The sequence below is a fragment of the Vombatus ursinus genome, unplaced genomic scaffold (genome assembly GCF_900497805.2).
Source record: "Vombatus ursinus unplaced genomic scaffold, bare-nosed wombat genome assembly UNPS02014810.1, whole genome shotgun sequence".
In the NCBI taxonomy this organism is placed as follows: domain Eukaryota; kingdom Metazoa; phylum Chordata; class Mammalia; order Diprotodontia; family Vombatidae; genus Vombatus; species Vombatus ursinus.
The window spans coordinates 47,679,432-47,703,853 of record NW_020954588.1 but is presented as its reverse complement, the minus strand read 5'-3'; the positions used below and the strand labels follow the sequence as shown (position 1 = coordinate 47,703,853).

Sequence of the window (24,422 nt, the reverse complement as noted above, 5' to 3'; positions counted from 1 at the left end):
CCCCTCCTCCTCTTCCCCCTCCTCCTTTCCTCCCTCCCCCCTTCTCTTCCTCCTCCTCCTCATTCTTCTTCTCCTCCCCTCATCTCCCTTTTCTTCCTCTTCTTCCTCCTCCTCTCCCTCCTCCTTTCTCTTTCTCCTTTCTCCCTTCATTTCTCTCCTCCTCTTTCTTCCATACATTTGAAAGTGAGGACCCTAGGATACATTTTACCTATAGTCAGCTCTTTTCAGAAGCCTCTTTTGTGTCTCTAATGGTGGTTCATCCTCTTCCTACAATATTCAAAATATATGCTTCCGTATGCATTGGAGACACAGGAACCCTCTGGGAAGAGCATGTTAATTTGCAGCCAAGGCAAATTGAAAAGATCTTTTATTATTACTATTATCAACAAACACTAACAAGAGCTAGCATTTGTATAGTAATTTTAGGTTGGCAAAGCTCTTTATAGGCATTTTTTCATTGGATCCTCACAACAGTCCTGTGAGGTATGTGTTATTATCCCCATTTTACAGATGAGTCAACTGGGACAAACGAGTGAAATGATTTGAGTAACATCACATAGCTACTAAGGTTCTTAGGTGGGATTTGAACTCAGCTCTTTCTCACTTAACCACTGAATTCCTTAGCATCTTGTATTGTTAAATATTATGAACACAGAAAAAAAAATAGATTTTAGGGCTTTTGTATACTGTATCTTGTAGTTCTTTTTTTTTTCCCTTTAGGATTTCATTCAATTTTTATATATTTTTTTTCTCAATTACAAGTAAACAGTAATTTTTATCATTTGTTTTTTAAAATTTTAACTTCCTTATTCTCTCCCTCCCTCCCCCCCCTTAGAAGGCAAGCAATTTGATACAGATTATACATGTGTAGTCATGCAAAACATTTCTGTATTAGCCATGTTGCAAAAGAAAACACAGGGTATCTTATAGTTCTTAACCTTTTGGTATAGAAAACAGAACACTCGACTATTTTATCCTTCCCTACTTAAATCCTTCGAAAGCTCCCTGATTTTCTCAGAGTGGCTACCCTTCTCCCCACATAGATCCCAACCTCTCTGCACAGTGGCATCGAGGGCGGCACCTTTTATGGGAGCTGGGCTTGGCGTCAGGAGGACCCGAGTGTAAATCCTGCCTCAGATACTTATTAACTGTGTGACCTCATGGAGATCCCTCAACTCCCCTGGTTGTCAGTTTGCTCATCTATTAATTAAGGGCCTTGGACTGAAAGGGAAATCTTTGTGATGTCTTTTAGTGATCATCTTCTTTCAACTTCGTTGGGCTGGTCAACCAATCAATAAACATTTATTAAGCTCCTACTATGTGCCAGGCACTGGACTAAGCCCTGGGGATACAAAAAGAGGCAAAAGACAGTCCCTGCCCTCAAGGAGCTTACAGTCTAATGCAAATCGAATCCACAGGCATACAGTATGTCAGTCATAGGACCGATAAAGAAAGCATTTGAGGTTGCAGGGCCTGCCAGAGCTTTTATTCCACTGAGATACTCTTTGAAAACCTAGGGCCATCTCTACAGCATGAAGAAGCATTAGGCGAGACCTTTAATGGAGGGTTCTAGACCCTGGTATCACAGAATACACACTCACCTAAGACAGACGTTGGCTTGAATCTTCCTGGACATATGAATTCAAATTATGGCTTCAGCTTAGACCAGCCCTGTTACTTCGAGAAGTATTAGCACCGGTAGGTCATCGCCAGACTGGTGCTCAAACAGATGCTGAGGCACTCCTGACTTCCTGCCCTGTACCCGGGCAGCTGAGTGTTGAAGGTGGAAGAAGGGCGGATTGAGTCTGGCTGTTCAGCCATTAAAGGCAGAAGGCAGCCCCAGGTCTGGAGCCATTGGCTCATCCCCTGAATTACATTTTGTGCGCTTTGTACGAATCTCACATTTACTTATCTTTGTACATAATATTTCTTTCCAATAGATTGTAAGCTCTCTGAAGGCAGGCACTGATGTGTGTGTGTGTGTGTGTGTGTGTGTGTGTATGTATGTATATGTTTAATTTGATCTTTGACTCCTGGCACATAATAGATACTTAATAGATGCCCTTTGAATTAATTAATTTAAGGGAAGGTTGTTTATTAACCTCAAATAGATTTATTTCACAATTATGGTAGAGACTAGTCATGCTGTTTAGATGGGACAGTAAAACTTCTTACCTCAAAGCCCTGTTAATTAACATGTGAATTATCACAACCTTACCTTGAATTTGTCACTCATGGGTCTAGTAAATCCAGTATTTTAGGAGACAAAGGGATTATATATATTTTAGTTTTCCATTTTTACTGTGTGGAAGGTTATCCTCAGAGTGCAATAAATTTATAAAAATTGAATTCTTTATAGTTTTTAAGTATTATCTTTTTCATTTGTTTTTCTAGTCATGTCTAACTTTGCAACCCCATTTGGGGTTTTCTTGGCAAAGATGCTGGAGTGGTTTGCCATTTCCTTCTCCAGCTCTTTTTACAGATGAGGAAACTGAGGCAAACAGGGTTAAATGACTTACCTAGGGTCACACAGCTCGTAAGTGTCTGAGGCTAGATTTGAATTCTGGAAGATGCCTCTTCTTGACTCCAGGCCTGGCACTCTGTGCACGATAGCGCCACCTAGCTGCTGAAAACTAAATATATTGATAAACCAATTAAACTTACCCCTAGCTTTGCATTTCTTTGAATCCCTAGCTTAGTAGAGCACCTGGCATATAGTAAGCACCTAATAAATGCTTGTTTACCGACTCGCTTTGGTAGTGTTATATAACCTTTCCCAGTTTCCTGAGGGTATATCCATGTATTGTCCTCTGAACTGTGCTTCTCTGTTACCCATTGGGTACCCTAACTTATTTGTTATCTCAGATAATAGGACTTTTATAACCTCTGAACACTTAGAAGTAGCTTTTTCACGCATATCTGATAACATAGTTAAGAATTCTTTTTGGTAAGTTCTCCAGGTTAAGTCAGTTTAGACTTGGGGAGCTGGACAGCGGTGAGAAGGCATTTCAGCGCTGAAAAGCATAGCCATCCTTTTTCAAGTAAAACTTATTTGTGTCATAGGTTCCAAATCTGGGTGAAAAATCGGTGCAGAACTTCAAGGCCATAGTGCTTAAATAAAATGTTTGCAGGTAATTTTTTTTTTGATTTTTGTAAGACTTTTTTCTTTTCTTGGCAAAATAAATGTCTATTTATAAAATAGCAAACAAACAAAAGGACCTTGATGGGAATGATACCCATAATGCACTACCCTTGGGATTTAGAATGTAAACAACCTACTTGCCTTATTAAATGGTGTGAATGCTAATAGTTCTTTTTCTTTTTTTTTTTTCAGCCAATGTTTTCTGTTGCCCCCAGCCTAGCCACCAATGCGTCAGCCGCCTTCAACCCCTACCTGGGACCTGTTTCCCCAGGGTTGGTCCCAGCAGATATCTTGCCAACTGCACCGATGCTGGTTACAGGGAATCCTGGTGTTCCAGTACCTGCTGCGGCAGCTGCTGCTGCCCAGAAATTAATGAGGACAGATAGACTGGAGGTAGGAAATAGTACGGCTGTTGATGCATCTGATTGGTTGTTCTTTCTCATCTCACAAATTCTTGGGCTGGGGAAAGATATGCCCTATGGATTCACTCAAGTTTAGTGCTTAGGGCAGTAGCCCTGAGTGTCTGGGTCCTTTTTATCAGATGAATGTGCTTTTTTAAATAAGCCTGCATATCACTGTACAAATGAGGGCAATTATACCCGTCCACTCGCATGATTCCTTATACAGATATTATGAAGATTAATGAGATAATGTATGCAAAGTGTGTCAAAGATTTATGGGTAGAACATCACACATAGGATAACTACTGTTTGGGTTGTTATGATGACTCATTTATGGCGTTTTTCTTTATCAAATAATTGCCTGATAAAAGCCATTGGATAGAGAAAGAGATATTTTCTCTTGGATCATTGGATACATGGGTTTTTCTGGGAATCTGTCAGAGAGAATAGATAAAGCCCAGGACTTTTGAAGTGGTTGGTGTGAGTGTAAGGGGAAAGACCAGGTCTGAAGCTTTTTGGTGAGTCCATGGCAAGTGATAATTATATATATCTATATACATGTATATGCACACACATATACATATATACATATATATAAAACATATATAGTGAAGCCAGGCAATCTGGCGTTAGCTTTGAAATAAAGAATTAAGCTAATTTCTACTTTTCCCCGGTTCCCTTTTCTGATTAGCATCATTCAGCATTTCACACTGAGAAGCTTTACATAATTTTGCATATTACATTGGGATCATTTTCCCCATGAAAGTAATTACTGGCAAGAATGCAACATTGTCTCATTTCCACACATAGGCAGCAGGGTAAAGGACAGAGGCTGCGTGATCTGGTGGAAATGATACATCATTTGGAGTCAGATGACCAGCCTTGCCTTGGGGTTCCACAATTTGGTAACCGTTTGACCTTGGGCAAATTCTGGAGTTTCTTTGGGCCTCAGTTTCCTTGTCTGTTAGAATGTAAGCTCTTTTCAGGTAGGGATGAGTTTATTTCTTGTATCCCTGTCCCTCGCGCTTATCAAAGTTCTGCGTGCACCACAGATACCAAAATGCTTGTGGATTGAATAATGATGGTAATAACTAACATTGATATAGATAGCCCTTTAAGGCTGGCAAAGTGCTTTGCAAATATCATCTGATTCTATCCCCATAACCACTTTCAGAGATAGGAACTATTATTATCCTCTTCTTACCGAGGAGGAAATTGTGAGAGCGGGGGAAGGGAAGAAAAGGGGAGAGAAGGCAACAAACATTTATCAAGTACTTACTCTGTGCCAGGAACCATGCGAAACACTTTTTTAAAATAGTATTTTATTTTTTCCCAATTACATGTCAAAATAATTTTTAATTTTTTTTTAAGTTTTGAGTTTTAAATTCCATTCCTCCCAGCATCCTCCTCCCTCCCCGAGATACTGTCTTATAAGCAATATAATCTGCCTGGGGGGTAGTGCAATGAAAAGGCCATCCCCATTCTACAGTTTAGGAAACTGAAGTAGACAGAGATTAAGTGACTTCTCCAAGATCACAGAACTAGTATGTGTCCGAAGTTAGATTTTAATTCAATTTTAACTTGTTCATGCCAAGCTCAGCACTCTATTCATTTGCATGACCTACCTTTCTCTTCAGTCTATAAAATAGGAGTAATGCCGGCCATCCCATCTCAGGTTAGGATTTTGAACCTGGGCGAGAGTCACCCACTGTGGAATGGTGAGGACCAGCTGGAAAGTGAAAGACTAGCTTACCAGTCTCCAGTAATTTTTAGGCAATCTCTGCGTAAACTGCATTCTTCGTATATTAATAACCAGGCAAAAATCAAAACAGTCCAATTCCCAAATCGTTCATTCAGTCAGTTGGCATTTGGGTTCTCCTCCCAGTGGACCCCAAGGCTTTGTGTCCATCCACCTGGTCGAGTAGCTTGGATGAAGCTGGAGCCTGTGGGGTTCTTCCCTTTTTTATGTGCCGTGGAACTTGTTGGCAGTGTTTGGTAAGCCCATGGACCACCTCTCCGAATCATGTTTTTAATAATACGGTATGCAGCATTACAGAGGAAACCCATTATTTTGAAATATCTAACATATCATCACAAAACAGACTCAAACCCCAAATTCAGAACCCCTGAAGCAGAAGAACGGTAAACTTGATGGTGCAGTGGATAGAGTGTGAGGTCTGGAGTCAGAAAGACTCACCTTCCTGAGTTCAAATCTGGCCTAAGATACTTACTAACTGTGTGACCCTGGACAAGTCACTTCACCCTGTTTGCCTCAGTTTCCTCATCATTAAAATGGGTTAGAGAAGGAAATGGCAAACCACTCCAGTATCTTTGCCAAGAAAACCCAAAAAGGGGTCACCAAGAGTCAGACACGGCTGAAACAACTGAACAGCAACAAAAGTGGATGAAAGTCTTGCTCTTAGAAAATAAGAAGAAAACTGAGTTGCTTCTCTGGGGCTAATATTTTTTTGGGTGGAATATGGATGAAATCTTTCTTCCATATGTGCTTGTAACTTAATCTTATAAATACTTCGCAAGTAAAGATCCATTTTAATGGAAGCGAACCAAGTTAGAGGGAATACAAAATTTTAAAGGAACATTTGAGTAACTTTTGCCTCATGAAAGTAACAAATAGCAGGAATGTAAAATGACCACTCACATTTCAGACAGTTATTTGCCTTTAATAAAAGCAAGTGAAATTCCATTGGAGGCCTTTTCCAACACCTCAGTCATGGGGTAGAGGTGACCCCGGATTACTGGAGTATAAGCTTATGTAATACCTGGTCTGCCCGATCTCATTAAGCCAGCAAAGTTTTCAAGGGAGGCCCAGGGACAGACTGTCCAAAGAACAGACTCTAAATTTAGTGAGGAGGCTCATCACCAACATGGCCTCTAGCTGATGAATTTTTGGCCCCACTAAGTCTTGAAGACTCACTACCTGGCCAAGAGGGCATCGTCTGCGCTCGTAGTGGGGATACTTGTATTGATAAAATCAAAGATGATCTGAGACATGGAAATACAATAAAAGGAAGGATGAAGTAAGAACATTAGATGCTTTATTCTTGTACACCATTGTTGTCTTGTTTACTTACCTCCTTCATGGTGTTCTTGAAAGGAAAAGTGCCTGGCCAACTGTAGAACAGTAAAGAAATAGTGGCTATTCTTGGCAGTGGTTTGTTTTTGGTTGTTTCCTGAGTTTATTCACATGCCTTGATGTTTGCATCAGTCTCTGGTTCATATCTGAAGCAAGATCTGATGTTGACCAAACTCTGGGTTATCAGCGAAGACCATGGCTCCTTGTTCACCCTAGTTATATAGAATGAAGCCGATGAAAAAGCATTTGGTCTTGTGAAAATCACAGAATACTGAAAGGATAAGAATGAAGACAGAGGAAGCTTTTGTGTCTCTACCAGATCTCTCCCTCTCTCTCTCTCTCTCTCTCCCCCTCTCTCTCCCTCTCCCTTCTTCCTTCCCTCCCTCCCCCCCCCCGCTCTGTCTTTCTCCATCTGTCTGTCTTTCCCTCTGTGTCTTGGTGTCTGTCTCTGTCTGTCTGTCTCTCTCCTCTTTGTCTCTGTTCCATCTCTTTTTGCTTTTTGATTTTATCAGTGCAGGTATCCCCACTATGAGCTCTCCAATCCCAGCTTTTCATATCCTCCCTTTTGTGTGTCTTCCCTTACTAGAATATAAGCTCCTTGAGCGCAGGAACTGTCTTTCTTTTTTGCTTACATTCATATCAGTAGCACTTAGAACTGGGCATGAAGTAATGCCTTAATAAATTCAGTTTCTCTCACCATCTCTACCCTACCCTTTTCTCCACCCACTTTTTTTTTCTCTGTGTCTTCTTTCTTGTTTGCATTTTCGTGTTTTTCTTTGTAAATTTGAATGTACCTGTGGCTATGAATCCATATACGCAATGAGATGAATCAAAGGGACACAATTAAAATTAATATAACTAAGAGCCAACTAAATAGATGGGTTTTTTTTCCTTGAAAACAATTGTCTTCTCTCAGTGATAAACAAAGAATAGCTTAAAGAAAGAAAATATAAGCGTCGATGTAATTAAAACCAGAATGATAAAAGAAGATATTAAAATAAAGAGTGGCTAGCCAGGCTTATTTAAATTGTAAAATTTACACAACTGGCTGACAAATAGAATGACATACTTGAAACATTTTCAATTATCTCTCTCCCCTCAAAAAAAAAAGATGAAATTGTGTAATATTGTGTAGATTAAAAATATTAACAATATTTAAATTTTTTAACTGAATGAAATGTGAATAAATAAAAAAATTGATCACTTGATCAGAAGAGGAAAACCAAACAAAAGAACAAAAAAAAAACAGTATCAAAGGGACCCAATCTTCTAGAAGATTGAAGCTAACCTTTTCCTAATGGTGAGAGCTATCCCCAAGGATAAGAGGCTGTCCGGAGTGCTCTGAGCTTCCTCCACATGAGAGGTCTTCAGGCAAAGGTGGCCAGCTGGCCGCTGAGTTATGAGGTAGTGGGCATTTTTGTTTGGGTAGAGGTTGACCAGTTGGCCTCCCAGGTCACTTCCAACTCTGAAATTCTGTGATAAGAAGATTGCATTTGAGAATGAGCAAGATCCCATCTGCTTAGCGGAGAGACTTGGATTGGGCATGAGCAGATACCAATCCTAGCTCTGTCATTTCCTCTGTGGGTCCCCGGGCATATGATGGACCTCCCATCTTGGGTGCGATGAGGAGGGCTGGCCAGGCTGAGTCTAAGGTAGTCTAAATCAAGCATTTATGAAGAAATTGTTGTTTGCGAGGCCATCCGACGGGTGCTGGGGCTGCCGACATGAAAGCTTACACAATCTTTCTGCTCTACAGGCTTCCCTTCTCTTGGTCAGTAGGGGTGAGGGCATTTTCTACCAGTTTTACTTGCTTCCCACGGCGTTCTTGCCTGTTTTTCGGGTTTGTTCACTCTTTTTACCAGGACTGCAACAAACATCATTAGTGCTACATACCATTATTTATCCTTGTCTCTTACCTTGCCTTATCGAGACACCTGGTAGCATTTTTAGCCTCTCATCATGCAGAGGCCACATAACCAATGCCGTCTAACCTGTCGCCAAAACACATTCTTCCGAGGCTTGAGCAGGCTGGAGTGCATTTTTGTGCTGTGTGCAAGGAGACCCTCTGGACCTGCATTTTGGTTTATTATGAACAACTCCCATTTTCTAGTGCTCTGAGGCTTGCAGAAACATGTTCCTCAGAATAGCTCTGAGGTGTGACATTTATTATTCCCATTTTTCAGACCTAGAAACTGAGGCAGGAAAGTGACTTGCTAGGGGGCTGCATAGCTAGTATGTGTCAAAGCCAAGTCTTCTGCATCTAAATCTGATGTTCTTTCTACTAGCAGCATGCTGTGCTGTCTTGGAGAGTGGACGGTGTACTAGAACTAGAGACTAGTTTTACCTCTGACACTTAATTGCTGTCAGACTGTGATCAAGGCACTCTCTTTTTTTTTTTCTTTTGAGGTCAATTTCTTCATTTGTAAAATGGGGATAATGTAATCAATCAATCAATATTTATTAAGTGCCTACTATGTGCCAGGCACTGTGTTAAGCTCTAGTGAAATAAAAAGAGGCTAAAGATAAGCTCTACCCTCCAGGAGCTCACAACCTAAACCTACCCCATAGGGTTTTGGAAGGATGTAATGAAATAATGCATGCAAATCACTGCGCAAAATTTCAAATTGTTGTATAAACATCATTTGTTGTTATCCTCTTTGGCTGCTTATATGTGAAATTATCTCATTTTCAGAGTTTTTCTATGATGGGGTAATAAATGCACCAATGTATTTGCTAATTGGATGCATGCTCAGTTATTTTTGGTAAAACCTGTTCCCTCATGTAAAGCTGCAATACATTTTAACATTCCCCCATATCCCAATCCTTTAGGAGTGTTTTTTAAAATTGCTTTTCTAAATTGGTTAATAAGATCTTGGCCAATTCTTACATTTTTTTCTATTTCTTTTTCTGCCAGACTTTCTCCCTCTGTCCTGTCTTATTTTTGGATTGGACTGCTTTGCTACAACTTGCTAATCATTGAAGAATTTCAAAACACTTTTCAAATAAATCTGCCTCCTTCTAGACCTTATTTTGTTACTTAGAAAAAGTCAGGCACATTGCTTAAGAAATCTGCCAAGATAGACACAAAAGTAGGAGCAGATGATGTTCTATAATGGCAAGTGTACTAGAAGGGCATCATGGCACAGTGGAGGGAGAGCTGGGTGGTCTTCAAGTCCAGAAGTTTGTTGTTAAGTTATGTTTGATTCTTTGTGACCTCATTTGGAGTTTTCTTAGCAAAAATACTGGAGTGATTTGCTATTTCCTTGTCCAGCTCATTTTACAGATGAGGAAACTGAGGCAAACAGGGCTGAGTGGCTTGCCCAGGGTTACACAGCTAGTATGTAACTGGGGCCAGATCTGAACTCACTGCCCACCTAACTGCCCATCTGGGCTAGGTTTGATTTTTGTCTTTGGCACAGCCTGGCTAAGTGACCTTAGCTAAGACATTAAACTCAGTGTCCTGGGCAACTCTCTGAACAGAGAATAGTTGCAGATCTAAATTGGTAAAAAGATATTTCAAGGGACCTGGATTCTCTTCTCTTACACTAGCTGCCTATTTGCCCTAGGGGAATGACATAAGCTCCTTTCTCCTGTTTCCTCATTAATCACTGACTAGACCAAAAGATCTCTTTGGATCCTTACAAATTTTGTACATATCTTCTGTGCCTCAGCCATCTAACCTCAGCCTACAGTTCAGCTGAAGGTTTTAGAAGAAGGATTTTGATGCTGTTACCAACTTTATGGTATTTCATTCTGGGCTGGATGACTCCTTCAAGCCTTTATATAATCACATATTTTCTAAGTGACCAAACCACTAAATCTAATTGCCTTATGATTTCCTAAAGACAATCCAAGATCCTAAAACAAATACAGGCCCTTAAAAAGATATCTTTTTTATCTTTTTGTGATCTTGGGACCTCTTTCTATAAATTCAAAAGAGAGTTGGTTTTATCTTTTTTTTCAGTACTGTAACTTACAAAGCCCATGAAAGGGCTAAAAGGTCAGTCATACCTTTTTTTCAGGGAGATGTTGGTGCTTATAAAACCGCTACTGGCAGGTACTCCCAGACTCTTTCTATTACAAAATGGGTCAGCCAGCTTCCTGAGACTATTAGTTTGCCTTTAGGCCATGTGCACGACATCCCATATTTATGAGGATTTTAAATCCTTTGTTAACATTCTTTTTTGGAGGACATTTACATTCTGAGCATTCTAGATACAATGCATTCTGGGTATTATTTACACTCCAATGGAACACTGCTCTTATTGCCTCCACTATTTAAACAGGCATTTTGTCATTATCAGGATAATTGCTTATTTGTAGATTAGTGATGACCCCCCCACCTGGAGTAATTTGAATTCCAACATCAAATAGCCCATAAATGGAACACCATCTTAATATACTTTTTGAGTACACAGTTGCTTTCCTTAACAGGTGCTTAATCAAAGTTGAATTGATTTCATCGTTTTGTTTCAGAACATTGTGTGCTTTAGAATGAAAATGTTATAAGTAATGTCATAAACTATAAACTATGATGAATAGAAAGGCAATTTGTAGTACACATGGAGAATTCATTTCATTTGGCTCAGGGGATCTTGCGGATGTCAGGGGACAGATCTAAGAAGGCTTTGTCATTTTTCTGAGTAGCTCAGAATAGACTGTTTGGTTTCCGTCCTTTTCATTTATTCCTTAAATACAAAAGATCGTAGTTACTCATAGATAGGTAAGGAAGGAGATAGTATGTAATGGAATACAATCACTCATAAGCCAAAGGACTCATAAGAGAATGTGATAAATGTGTTCAACATTGGCTGTGCTTGGCATAAATACAGCTCCATATACACCTTCGTCTTGCCTAGTGTTTAGTAAAATATCGCTGAGCAAAGAACCAAGTTCAGATTACTGAATCCTGAAATATTTGGAGAATTATTGAAGGTTACCAGTTGAGACCTTAACTCAGGTAGTGTTATGAAAAGTCTTTGTCTGAAGAAATCTGCAGGTTGGAGTAGGGCTTTGGAAAGCCACCCCTCCCTGGAAAACTCCCATCCTTTCCAGTATCATAGTATTAATAGAATCAATAGAGCAAAGTCACTAAGGAGTGAAGTATTCTCTCTGTACCTTTGGGCCGGCACCACTGACTTGTGGGGCAGCCTCTGGGATGCTGAGATTTTAGAGATTCAGAGGGAACTAAAGCACTTTTGGTGGATATGTAGCCATCCTATGGGTATCCATGGAATGTTCAATGGCTTTTAGCTATTGAATGTTTATAGGAAGAAAACATTTTTGGTCTGAATCTTCCAAAGCAAATTAGAATTCCTAGAATAGAGGAATACAGAATTAAGTGAACCATATGCTTGGAATACCTTTGAGACATTGGATGAATCCTTTTTGAAAGGATTTCTGAAAAGAGGTAGATGAGAATAGCAAAGAATTGAAGGTGAGAAATGGTTGCAACGTACCCATCCACAGTGACGATGTCACTGATGTGTCAAGGCTCACATTGTTCTTATAAAATCTGGTCGCCTTCATGTGTTTATCCTCTATTTCCTGCCCCTCGCTACCATCTCTACATGGCTTGTAAAAATCTAAGTTGGTCAATGAGTTCTCATTGATTCTCATGACAGAACTCTCAATGGGTTCTCTTCATTGATTGATGAATGAGAGCTGTAGGGGTTCACAGGTCGTTGAATCTAATGAGACAACTGAGTCCTATGACTTGCCTGAAGTCACACAGGTAGGAATTTGGAGAGGTGGAATTTGAACCCAGATCTTCTTCAAAAGTAAGCGTTCCTTCCATTGAACCATACAGCCTCCATTTCTTGAGCTCAAAGACCATGTTGTATTCATTTTTTCTGTCCTCCATAGAACCTATCATGATACCCCGTACTATTGTGATAACAGTAAAGATTTGTGGCATGAATAATTGTCTTCTGAATATCCATGACCCGTACCCAGATCACTCCCTAAATTGTCTGTTGGTTAACTGGCACTCTTTTTACTTTTCTTCTTTTGCTCCTCAGAATTCCCAATTTGAGGATTCCTAATGCCACAGTGATAACCAAGAGTGTGTGTGCATAGCCCAGCAGCCCTCGCTGTCTCTGGGAGATTACAACATACCCCAGGGGCAAATAAAAGGACAGAGGATTCTCAACAATTTTGAAGTGAAGTTTGTTTCTTCTTTGCTTAAATGCCTAACAGCAGTGACCATATTTTATATGACCTCAAGCGCTATTTTGATGGGTGAACAAACCGGTGAACGTTGAGAATTTTAGATGGTCATATTGGTGTCTCCGATGACTTGTTCTACATTTGCTTCCCAAGTCATGATTTATGGTTGAAAACAGAAGTCAATATTACTTCATATTTTTTATCTGTCACTAGAAAACATGAATAAAATTTGTCTTGGACATATTGCCACCCCAGTCACAGGCATTTCATCATGTGACCACAACGTACTTGAGACATTCCTTCCTTATGGGGTGTGGAGGCAGGGCTTTGAATCTTCCTTTCCCAGAAGATGATGGGAAGGAAGGAAGTAAACCCTTTGAGGGCAAAAATATCTTCTTCTTCCTTTTTTCGTATCATCCGGCAGCTGTATGAGAGGCAGTCAGTCACGAAGCCAGGAAGACCTGGGTCCATTCCCCACCTCTGATACATATGACCTGGATGACCCCGTACAGGTGGTTCAACCTGTCGCTGGTCTAGGCTCTTAGGCTACACAGGAGAGAAGTGCTGAACTGCATCGGGAGATGAGGCTTCCATATTGAGAGTTCCCTATCGCAGTGAAACCACAGATTACCTTTATATCTATAACTCGCCGTCTAACGCAGAGTCTTTCGTTAGTCAGTCCTTAATCCTTACGAGCCGATTGGTTGATGGGAACATGAACAAGGTGGTCGTTGAGAAAAGGACCGAATTGCCCTAGCCAAAGCTTTCCCTCCAGCAGGACGAGTGTCATAGGACATCAACACGTAGTTTGCTTCCTCGTGGTGCTCAGGGGGCTCTTGAGTTTCGTTCTTTTTTAAAGTTTGTTTTGGGTCCCCCCCCCATCTTAAACTGCCATTTCCGTGAGTGTGTCTTTCCCCTGCTATCTCTGAGGAAGCTCCTGTCGGTAGTCCGTCCGTTTGAACTTGGGTTTCTGGGTGTACCTTATTCACTTCAGCCACATTTGGGACAAGTTTATTAATTTTTCAAATGGATTTTTCTCTTTTAGAAAACTTTCCTGGCCTTTTCTGCTCTCTGAGCTTGTCCTAACGTTATTTGGAAAACTACCTTTCGACGCACGTTGTCCTAGCATAAATGGTTAGTGACGACAGGAATGAGTGAAGAAATCATGTCCATTATCCGCTCAGCTAAAAGAATCCCCGAAGGCCTTTTGGGAGCAGAATCAAATGATCCCGTCTGCAGATGCTCTGGCCTGTGTAATTAGGGGATCGGGGGCTGAAGCTTGTTTTTAGGGGGAGGGGGTTAGAGATCCAGATATTGCTAAATACAGATAGGGATTCCAATTGTAATTTAATTAATAATTATAATGACAACAGCTAGCATTTAGGTAGCACTCTGAAGTTTGAAAAGAACTTTATACATGTAAATGATCTCATTTGAACCTCGTAACAGCCCTGGAAGTAGATATTATTATTATCCATATTTTACAAGTAAGGAATTTGATCTTTGGCTCTGGTCAGAATAATTTTGAGGGAGAAGCCTGTTATAATTTTGACTATACTGGAGGCAGATTTGGGGCTACTCGCTGTCTTGTTTTTTTAGTCCTTCCAGAAAATCAGGGAGAATGGCTTAAAATAGATTTTTGTTTTTATCACAAGTCCTGTTTAAAAATTAAACAAATCAGTTGTTTTAGTGAGACTTTAGAATAGATCTTTAAAATGGAGTCACATCTCCTTTACTAAAACAAAAACTCATGATTTCCCCAGTGATTAATTTGAGAGATGTGTTTGAAACTGGAGAATTGAGCATTGGGAACCAAATGATACAAGTGCCATAGTTTTCTACTTAATTCAGTAAGCATTTATCAAGTGCCTACTGTGTGTTAGGCATTATGTTAGACATTGGGGATTGACAAAGCAGAAACAAAAATTAAACAGCCCCTGCCCTCGAGGAGCTTGTGTGCCTTCATCTGTAAAAGGAAGGGGCTGGAGGACTTCACATTGTTCATTTCTTAATGACCTACTGTGTGCCAGGCACTGTGCTAGGTGCTTTATAATTGTTATCTTATTTGATACATAAAACGACCTTGTGAAGTGGGGGCCGTTATTGTCCCCATTTTACAGATGAGGCAGCTGAGGCAAACAGAGGTTGGGTGGCTTGCCCAGGGTCACACAGCTAGTGAATGTCTGAGGCTGGATTGAACTCAGGGCTTCCTGACTCCGTGCCCCGTGCTCTGCGCACCATGGCTCCACCGAGCTGATGTGACATTGATCATTTGGGGTATTGCTCATGAATGTTTTCTGGCCCAACTAAGATATTCGCCACCAAATCTTTTTGGAAGCACCCAAGGCTTTTGGGTTCACTTGATTTTTAATGTAGCTCAGCAGCCTGGGTCTTGCGTGTTTCTGGGAATTGTGTTTGTCCTGTCCCCCAGATCCTTCTCGGGAGCTGACCAGAGATTTCTGTTCTGTGGGCATGGCTTGATCTACAGGCATGGTGGAGCAGCTGCGAGAGATTTTAAAATCACTGTCGAGGAGGCTCCAACTTTGCAATTATTTGGAAAGACATTTTATTGAGGATAGGAGGAGGAATTATGGTCCCTTGGGGGGTGGGGATGTATCCCACTGAGGAAATCACTGAGGGAATGACTTCTTAGCCATATTGGCCGGGAGAGGGAAGGAAGACTGTTGTCATTTCACGGAGTGTCCTTGCTCCCTGCGGCTGGCCATAACCCTCTGTTCCCAACCTCATCTTCTTGTAATTCACTCATTTTTGTTGAACTGGATTTTTTTTATATTGGTGCTATATTTCTTTAAGAAATAATTTCGAAGGTCGATTGATAGATTTTGTAATTTCACATCACTGTCACCTTCTTCCATGCCTACCACTGCATAAAGCCTTCCTTTATAACTTAAGTTATTGTTGTTCAGTTGTGTACAACTCTCCATGACCCCATTTGGGGTTTTCTTGGCAGAGATACTGAAGTGGTTTGCCATTTCCTTCTCCAGCTCATTTTACAACTGAGAAAACTGAGGCAAACAGGGTGAAGTGACTTGCCCAGGGTCACAATCTAGTAAGTATTTGAGGCTGGATTTGAACTCAGGTCCTCCTGACTCCAGGCCCAGCGCTCCATTCGCTACACCACCTGGCTGCCCTTGAAACTTCTGCTGTTAAGTAAAACTGACCAGCACTCAGATCACTTGTCCAGCAGCATATGTGGTGTTCAGAATAGGTAGTCCCCCACCTCTACCGAGAGAGAGGAAGTGTTTCATCTTGCGTTTGTTAGGGCCAAGATAGATCATCATAGTCAATCTGGATTTTGCTTCCTTTCAGTGCTATTTTTTAATGTCTTATTATGAACGCTATCTATTCTTTTCCCTTTGTTCTACTGACTTCATTCTGTATTAGTGAAGGCAGGTCTTCCCATGTTTCTCTGAATTCCTCGTGCACATAATTTCTTGTGGTCTGATAATATTCCCTTACATTCATATACCACTATATGTTTAGACATTACCCTGTGATGAGCACCCATTTTATTAATAGGTGTTTACTTTGAAAAAATTGCTACTATGAACAGATGAGTCTTTTCCTTCTGCCTTTGAGCTCCTTAGTATACGTGCCCAAAAGTGGGATTTAGGTTTTAATGGATAGGAATGGCTTAATGTCTTTTCTACCATGATTCCACAGCATTTTTCAGCCTCCTCATTCACAGCTCTGCTGATGTATAGTATGCCATCTTCCCACACCCCCTTCAACCTGGAAAAGAACCTGTCTTTGATCACCTTTGCCAATTTGTTGGGGGGAGGTTGATTTTTCAGGGCAGTTTGATGTTTTTTGTTAAGGGGGCTCCATAATATGGAGAATTTAAAATGACAAAAATAACTATCGTTTATTTGGAGGTCATCAAATTTAAACAGAAGTCCTCCAGCTTCAGACCCGGGGCTCTTTCCACCACTTTTTATTAGTGTTTTCCCTTTGCAATTTCGTGGGATGTTGAATTGCTCTCCTGACTTTTGCCCGGAAATGGAAATATATGTTAAAATAACCTTATTATATACTTTGATATAATTTATTTTAATACTGTGAAAAGAGTCCATTAGTTTTGTTGGTAGATCGCTTCAACTTAATTAAAACAAATGCATACTGTCCAGCATAACTTGCTTGCATAAATTTGGCTCGGCGTGCAACATGGGCATTCTTTTCATTCTTTATCATTAGTGGCTTGGATACATCGTTAAACATCTGCCTTCTAATTAGCTAAAGTGTAGAGCCGGGCGTGCCACATTCCCAAAGATCAGAATGTTGTGCCTCCTCAGCAAAGAGGCAGAATTCATTTCATCCGGGTTTGAAAATGCTCCTGCTTTGCACGATGACTCAAATTCTAGAAATGATGCATTTCGTCGTCTAATGTAATTTGCTGATAGTGTGTCGGGGTTATTTCTTTTGCACATGAAACATTCTTCATGGTTTTGTGCAAGTTTATTATAGAGACAGTGTCAGGAGTTTTGACTCAGCAGCCAGAGCCTGGACCCCTGTTGCATGGACGGTGACTTCCAGAGGCCTCAGTGGCCCACAAGTCTATCTCTCCGAGCACAAGCTTTCCTAAAGGCCGTCCTCGATATCCTCAGTCTGCCCAATCATGTCAGAATGGTTTTTCAGCACTGCGTATCTATTCCAACTGCCCATCTGAGACGAAATGTAGATGAATGGAAAAAATAATAGTCAAGGAATTCAGAGAGGAGGAGAAAAGGGTCCAAAGAGTGAGTTGAGTTCCTTGAAGCCTTAGAGAAGGGTGAAATAATAGGTTTGTATTTTGAGCTGTTTAAAGATAATATGACTTTTTTTTTTCAGAATTGCTTGTCAATCCAACTTCTCATTTAAGCAGGGCCAAAGGAACACACGGCATTCCTTAAAGCCTTACAAAAGGCTGAAACTGATCTGAATTTTGGGCTCTTTGAAGGTCATTCTTGTTTTAATTAAATGTATTAACCTATAGTCAGACATGTCTGAATGCTTCTGAAAGTCATTGAAAACCACTTTCTATTGGGATTATACTTTATCTATCCATTCATTAATTCATTCATCACTCGTTTATTAAGATCCTACTACGTGCCTACAGTGCTAGGTGTTAGGGATACCAGGACAAAAAATGACAGTGTCTGCCTTCAGTGAGCTTCCCTTCTAAGGTAGGGGATGACAGACACAATAATACTATGCACAGATGTGTAAATATATGTGTAAATATAAATTATTCACAGCATCACTAGCAGTAACACCAGACTAGGTCAGGGTAGGTTTATTATAGGAGATGGCACTTGAGATGAGCTTTGAAAAAAAACAAATATGGAACCTGAGAGGAGGAGATGAGGACATAGTACATTCCAGGCATATCATGGGAGGTGGGAGGGGAGCAACACTGAAATGGACAGAAATACAATATACAGAAACTTTGGACACAAGTAAAGTGTCAGAGAGAAATACTGCCATTCTTTTTTTATTTTTTTTAACTGCCTTTCCTTTGAGAGTATAAATTCAGGAAAATCAGCATTTGTGGGAAGCAAGAAAATTCTTAATTCCTAATCACCAAGCCTTGGAACCAAATTTACACACTGGGAGAATTATGCTGAAATCATCTCCTCTGCTAGAGTGGAAAGAACACTTGTTGGGGAGTCAGGTCACCTGGTCTCAGACCCAGGCTCTACAACTTACTTCTTGTGAAACCTCTAGTCTTGTCTCCCACAACTTTGCTAATTTCAGTTAATTTAGTTGACTCTCTGGTGTTCCCTGAGTAATCTTCGTGTCGTCTGAAAAGGCAATACTTAAGTTTTCTCTTTGCCTGTGCTTATTCCTTCACTCTCTTTTTCTTGTCTGATCACTATAGCTAGCATGTCTAACACTATGATAAATAGTAATGTTGATAAAAGATGTCCTTGATTTATCCCTGTTCTTATTGAAAAGGCTTCTAACTTTCTTGATTTCATGCAATGTTTGCAGTTGGATTTAGATGAATGCTGTTTACTCTATTAAGGTCCATTTGTTCCTGATACTTAGAGTTTTTAATGGAAATAAGTGCTAGATTTTATCAAAAGCCTTTTCAGAATCTATTACTATAATATTATGTTTTTATAATTTATATTATTAATATGGCTTATTATATTTGTAGTCTTCCTTACATAGAATCCATCAGAGTCCAAAACTTCTCTGAATTTCAATTTCTTCCTCTGGAAAAAGAAGGAGGTACTACCCAATGAATGCTAAGTTCCCTTCCAGCTCGAGGTCTGTAATTCTAGAATCATGCGGTAATTTAGGTGGCGCCATAGTGCTCAGAGCGCCAGGCCCGGAGTCAGGAAGATTCATCCTCCTGAGTTCAAATATAGCCTCAAACACTTTCTAGTTGTATGACCCTGTTTCCCTCAGTTTCCTCATCTGTAAAATGAGCTGGAGAAGAAAATGGCAAACTACTCCAGGATCTCTGCTAAGAAAACCCCAAATGGGGTCACAAAGAGTTGGACCTGCCCGAAATAACTAAACAAGAAATAATGTGATTTTAGGTTTTTGAAGTCACTTGAAGGTTCCTGTGAAAAGGGTTTTCAGACTTTAGTTTATCTTTCTTACCGGCCTTACCTGGGTAAGAGCAAATACCAGGATAGAGTAATAATTCACTTGCCAGCAATTTCTTTGTGAGCAAATTAGGAGATGCCCCAAACCATTCATTTCTGAAGAGGTAACAATATGAGTAACAGATCACGTATCTCATATCGCCCTCTTTAAGATGAAAGCCACGTGTTAGATATGGCTGCCTCTTCCTGGCTTGGTTTGATAAAAGGATAATGTTTGTAATGTAGGTTATCTTTGCCTCTTGGGAATCATTCATCAAAACTCTTAACAAAATGGAGACTGAGTGTCACATGTTTGATTTGGGTTCTTTTGAAACTGTCAGATTGGAGAACTAAGCTGGAAGGGACCTCAGAGCCCATTTTGCAGATGAAGAAAATGAGGCCTAAGGAAGTCGGCTAAGTGTCTTGGGTAAGATCTCACAGGCAGATCTCGTTGGCATGGCTGCGATGTGATCTCAGGTCCTCTGACCTGAGTCCCAGTGTCAGCCCAAATTTGTTCAAACAAGTTGGGCTGTAATCCAACTTAACAGGTTTATTCTGGGTTCATCAGTGTATAGTTCACTAATGGCCATTTCCCTTAATTTTGTCCAAGTCAAATAGAGGTCAGTCATTAATTTTCACTGTGCTTTTGATGACACCCTGGTCCGTTTACTTCCTGTTACCTTTGCCTATCTTCTGTACTGTGTCTCTGTCAACAGGTCGCCTTTCTGTCCTCATCCCTGTTTTTACTCAGATCATTGCCAAGTCAGGTTTTACTTTATTGCTTTCTTCTCTCCACCCTCACTCTACCCCCTTCAGAGAAGGCATCCTACCTCAGCCCCCTCCAGTAGCTGTTAACTTATTTTTCCTTCCCTAGAAGAATCTTTATGGGCAGATCCTCTATCTCCTCCCCTTGCCTCTCCTACCTCAGAAGCCCTGGTGTACTCTTTACCCCCCTCCCCAAGACTCGCTCTACAACTTGCCAATGCTGAAGTGACTGGGACGGCTTGAGTCTAGCTTTGAAATTCATACGAATCTTTCCGCCATCCCTTACATACAAAGTACTTGCTGTTAGCATCCTTTGTGTGACTTTGTCTTTCCGAAGGATCTGAATGAAAAAGCATTAGGGGATGCCCTGCTACTCCCTCTCTTTATCTCTTTGTCCCCTTAACAGCAAAAATCACTTAGAAGACGTAGGGTTATGTGCCGACTTGCTCTGTTCTTTGGTGGGACAAAGAAGGAAGAGAAACGGTTTCTTGCCTGATGACATAGAGGGTAGCAGTGGGACATGAAGAAGGTGAGCCCTAGGTCACAAAGAACACAAGAGGATGTGTGGGGAGCTGACCAGGACTGAGAAGGATCCCTCGGGGCTAATCCTCAAAGATTTCCCTGGGCAGAGGCCCTAATCTCTCTCTGCAGATCTTTACTGCAAACCTCTATGAATCAATCCCTTCTCCCGCCCCTCACCTCCATCGTAAGCAAGATCTTCACCTCACAATAAATGCTTGTTGGTTGATTGAGTTCTTGATTGGTTCCCAGACCCCTCCCAGCCCAGCCTCTACCTTTCTGGGGGAGGGTGTTTTTGGGGGTGCTTTCCTCCCTCTAAGCGAGTTGGGGAGAAGAGGAAGAGGGCCTGGCTATTCCATGCTCCAGGGAAAGAGATGTTCTTGGTACTCATAGTTAGGGCTGTATTTTAGGTGTTCAGGTGTGTGATGGCTTAAACATCCGACCTTGGAAACCTTCCTCCAGGCAATCAGTCAGTCTGTCAGCAAGCATTTATTTAGTACATCCTATGTGCCAAGTACTGTACCCACCCTGGGGATTCACACAGGGAAACAATCCCTATTCTCAAAGACATTGTTCCTTAGCAAAATGCCTTCCAAGTCCCAAGCATCTGATGAACAAATGAGCAGTTCTTAAATCAGAGGGAGGAGAGTGACCATTTTTGGATTAGTAATGAAAGAGAGCTCACAGTGTTGTGGGGCACCTTTTTGGTCCCTTTTCTTTTCTTAATCAATGGCATACAGCTTTTAATCATAATCACAGTGCCAAAACACTGGGAAATAAACAGAGTTCTGATTTAATTACTTGGCAAGTATGAATCAGAAAATACTTTGACTTTTTAAGTCATTGCAAGCTTTAAGTTCCTCTTTGTATGTTAATTACAAGAATAAAGAGCTCAGGGTCTGTATTTGCCCAGAATATGAAAAGGAAGTCCAAAAGTGAAAATATTTCCTTGGATTAGGACCAGTGGAAAAAGAGTTGAGAAGGAGATTATGTGTTTTGGAAGGCCCTCTTGTGGAGAAAGGTTGGAATAGCTCAGTAAGTACAATGCCTTTGATGTGTCAGTCCATCAAACCATCCCAGTCTAAGTCAGTCAATAGGCATTTATTAGGTGCCGACTACGCACGACGTTTTGTGCTAAAGCTCGAGATAAAAATCCGAGTGATCAAGACAGAGTCTGTTCTCAAAGAGCTCACGGTCTACAAGATGGAGATGACATAGATGGAGACAAACACAGATGGAGACAGTGTGCGTTGGTGACGACCAGCAGAAGGAGGGCACTGGAATTAAGGAGGATAGCAAAAGACTTCTTGCAGAAGGTGGGATTTTAGGTGGGACTTCATGGAATCCACGAAAGCCAGGAGGGAAAACATTGCAGGAGGGGGATAGGCAGGGATAATGCTGGAGTCAGAAGATGAAATGTCTTGTTTGAGGAGCAGTGAGGAGGTGGGGTCACTGCTTCAAGGACTAGATGGGTGGGGAGGAGAGTGTAAAGTATTAGAAGACTAGAAATGTGAGGGGGCAGGTTACGAAGAGCTTCGAATGCCAAACGGGATTTTGTATCTGATTCTGGAGGTGATAGGGAGCCATTGGAGTTTATTAAGTAGTGGGGTGGGGAACGACTTGGGTGGACTTAGTGAACTTAACAAACTAGTTAATCAGCAAGCATTTATTAAATAAGTACCTGATGGCGGCCAGGCGCTGCGCTGAGCACGAGAGATACACACAGGGATAAAAGTCTATGTGTTGGATGGTGACTCAGTCACTAAGGTGAATTTTAACCAATTTCAAAATATTTTATTTTAGAAATGAGTATCATGGAAACTTTGAATACAAGACAACACATTTAGATATGATAGGAGGGGGTTGCATGGGTAAATGTATGGGTAAATAATGTATATCAACACTGAAAATTCATTAACCACTAATTAATTAACCTGAATCATTCCATCCACATCTCAGTCTGGTGAAAATTAACCTAATTTTCATTTTCAGCTTGCTCATTTCTCTCCCACGCTTCAAGATCCATAATTTTGTCAGTCAGGTCCTTCTGCTTCCACTGGCACAGATCGCAAGCCCTCTGTAACTTAGCAGGTGCTGTCCCACAGTGGCTATGATGGAAAATGCACCAGCCTGCAGCCCTCCTGCTGATGGGTCTCCCCAGGCTTTCCTAGATGATGTATGCCTATTACTAATCCCAGCTTGCTGCCCGAGTCCCCCCAATCTCCTTGTGTACCTAGTTATTAACATGTTTTCTGGACCATTTGAAGGTAAACTCCTTGAGGGCAGGGAGAGTGTCTTTGCCTTTCTTTGTGTTCTCAATGATTAGCACATAATAAGCACTTAATAAATGCTGATCGACTTATCCATGGAATTGTGTATTACTAAATTTACTCAATAAATCTTTGATTATTTCAAAGAAGGTATGCTGCATAGCTTAGATCATTCACTATGATTAACATGATACCTGCTTTTCTTTTTTTAAAGGATACATTTTATATGTGGATAAGTAGCAATTAAGTTATATATTTCTGTTTCTGAAGTCTTATTTGCAGATTACTCAGGTACTTAATTTATAAAATACCACGATATTCAGATTATGAATCTTTCTATTTTTGTCTCATTTAGTAATTTATTAATCATTCATTTTTAGAAGTTAATCCCAAGCTGAGAAGGATTCTGTTTGGCAGGATTTTTCCTAATTATCTTTCCCTCGATTACCGTACAGGTATGTCGAGAGTATCAACGGGGCAATTGTAACCGAGGAGAAAATGACTGCCGATTTGCTCATCCTGCTGACAGTGCTATGATTGATACCAATGATAACACTGTCACCGTGTGCATGGATTACATTAAAGGGAGATGCTCTCGGGAAAAGTGCAAATATTTCCACCCTCCCGCCCATCTACAAGCCAAGATCAAGGCTGCCCAATACCAGGTCAACCAGGCTGCAGCTGCCCAGGCTGCAGCCACTGCAGCTGCTATGGTAAGTCACGGAAGCAGCTTCTCCTTTCAAAGAAAATTTGAAAAAGGAAATACATTAAGCTATGTGTTTATTCATTTTATTGGTTTTTGTTATATTGAAAAAAAAACTTTTTTTGCTGACGATAAAGTGGTTCAGGTATATCCCAGTGTTTTCAGCGAAGCTCTTAAACAGTTTCAGATTGATTTAAAAAAAATTATTTCCCTAACTCACTCTCTTCTATTCTGAATCAGAGCTATAACTAAGATGTGACAATCAGAGTTTTGCCCCAGCTTGCTGACTTTTGAAGTCTCAGCCACCACTTACTGTGCTTCAGGAAGACAGACACAATAGAGCACCTAATGAGCGAGAATAATTAGCCAAAAGAGGAAGTTACCAAAGGTTGGCTTGAGGTGAATTCCCTCCTCATCCTCCCCTGCTCTTCCATCGACCTGAACTGGGGACAAATGCACATTGCATTGGCCTTGGTTATTGGTACTTTCCCCCCGGGGAACAAACCTCCTTAGTTACAGCTCTGTTTCTGAAAGTTGTGAAGTGTAAGTAGCAGCATGCTTATTTCAAGATTTAACCATATCACCGTCATTCCTGCACTCATTCTAATTGGTCATTCTTTTTCCCTTGGTGTATACACTTTGTACACACCAGAGGTTCTACCTTCCTCTGCCCTGCTTTATAACAATAATGCAGTCTGGAACACTTTAGGAGGACAGCATCAAGCAAATAGTGTCTAACTTTAAGTAGGACATTAAAAAAATTA

General features: G+C 40.7%; 1 protein-coding gene across 12 annotated transcripts in view; it reads left to right on the top strand.

Annotated features, from left to right (window-relative positions):
* Positions 1–24,422, top strand: part of MBNL1 (muscleblind like splicing regulator 1) — a 253,748-nt gene that overhangs the window by 212,137 nt on the left and 17,189 nt on the right. For all 12 annotated transcript variants that reach the window (XM_027875810.1, XM_027875809.1, XM_027875815.1 and 9 more), the window contains 2 exons: positions 3,335–3,535; positions 23,411–23,668. In XM_027875810.1, the coding sequence (XP_027731611.1) occupies positions 3,335–3,535; positions 23,411–23,668 (459 nt within the window). The remainder of the gene's footprint in view (positions 1–3,334; positions 3,536–23,410; positions 23,669–24,422) is intronic.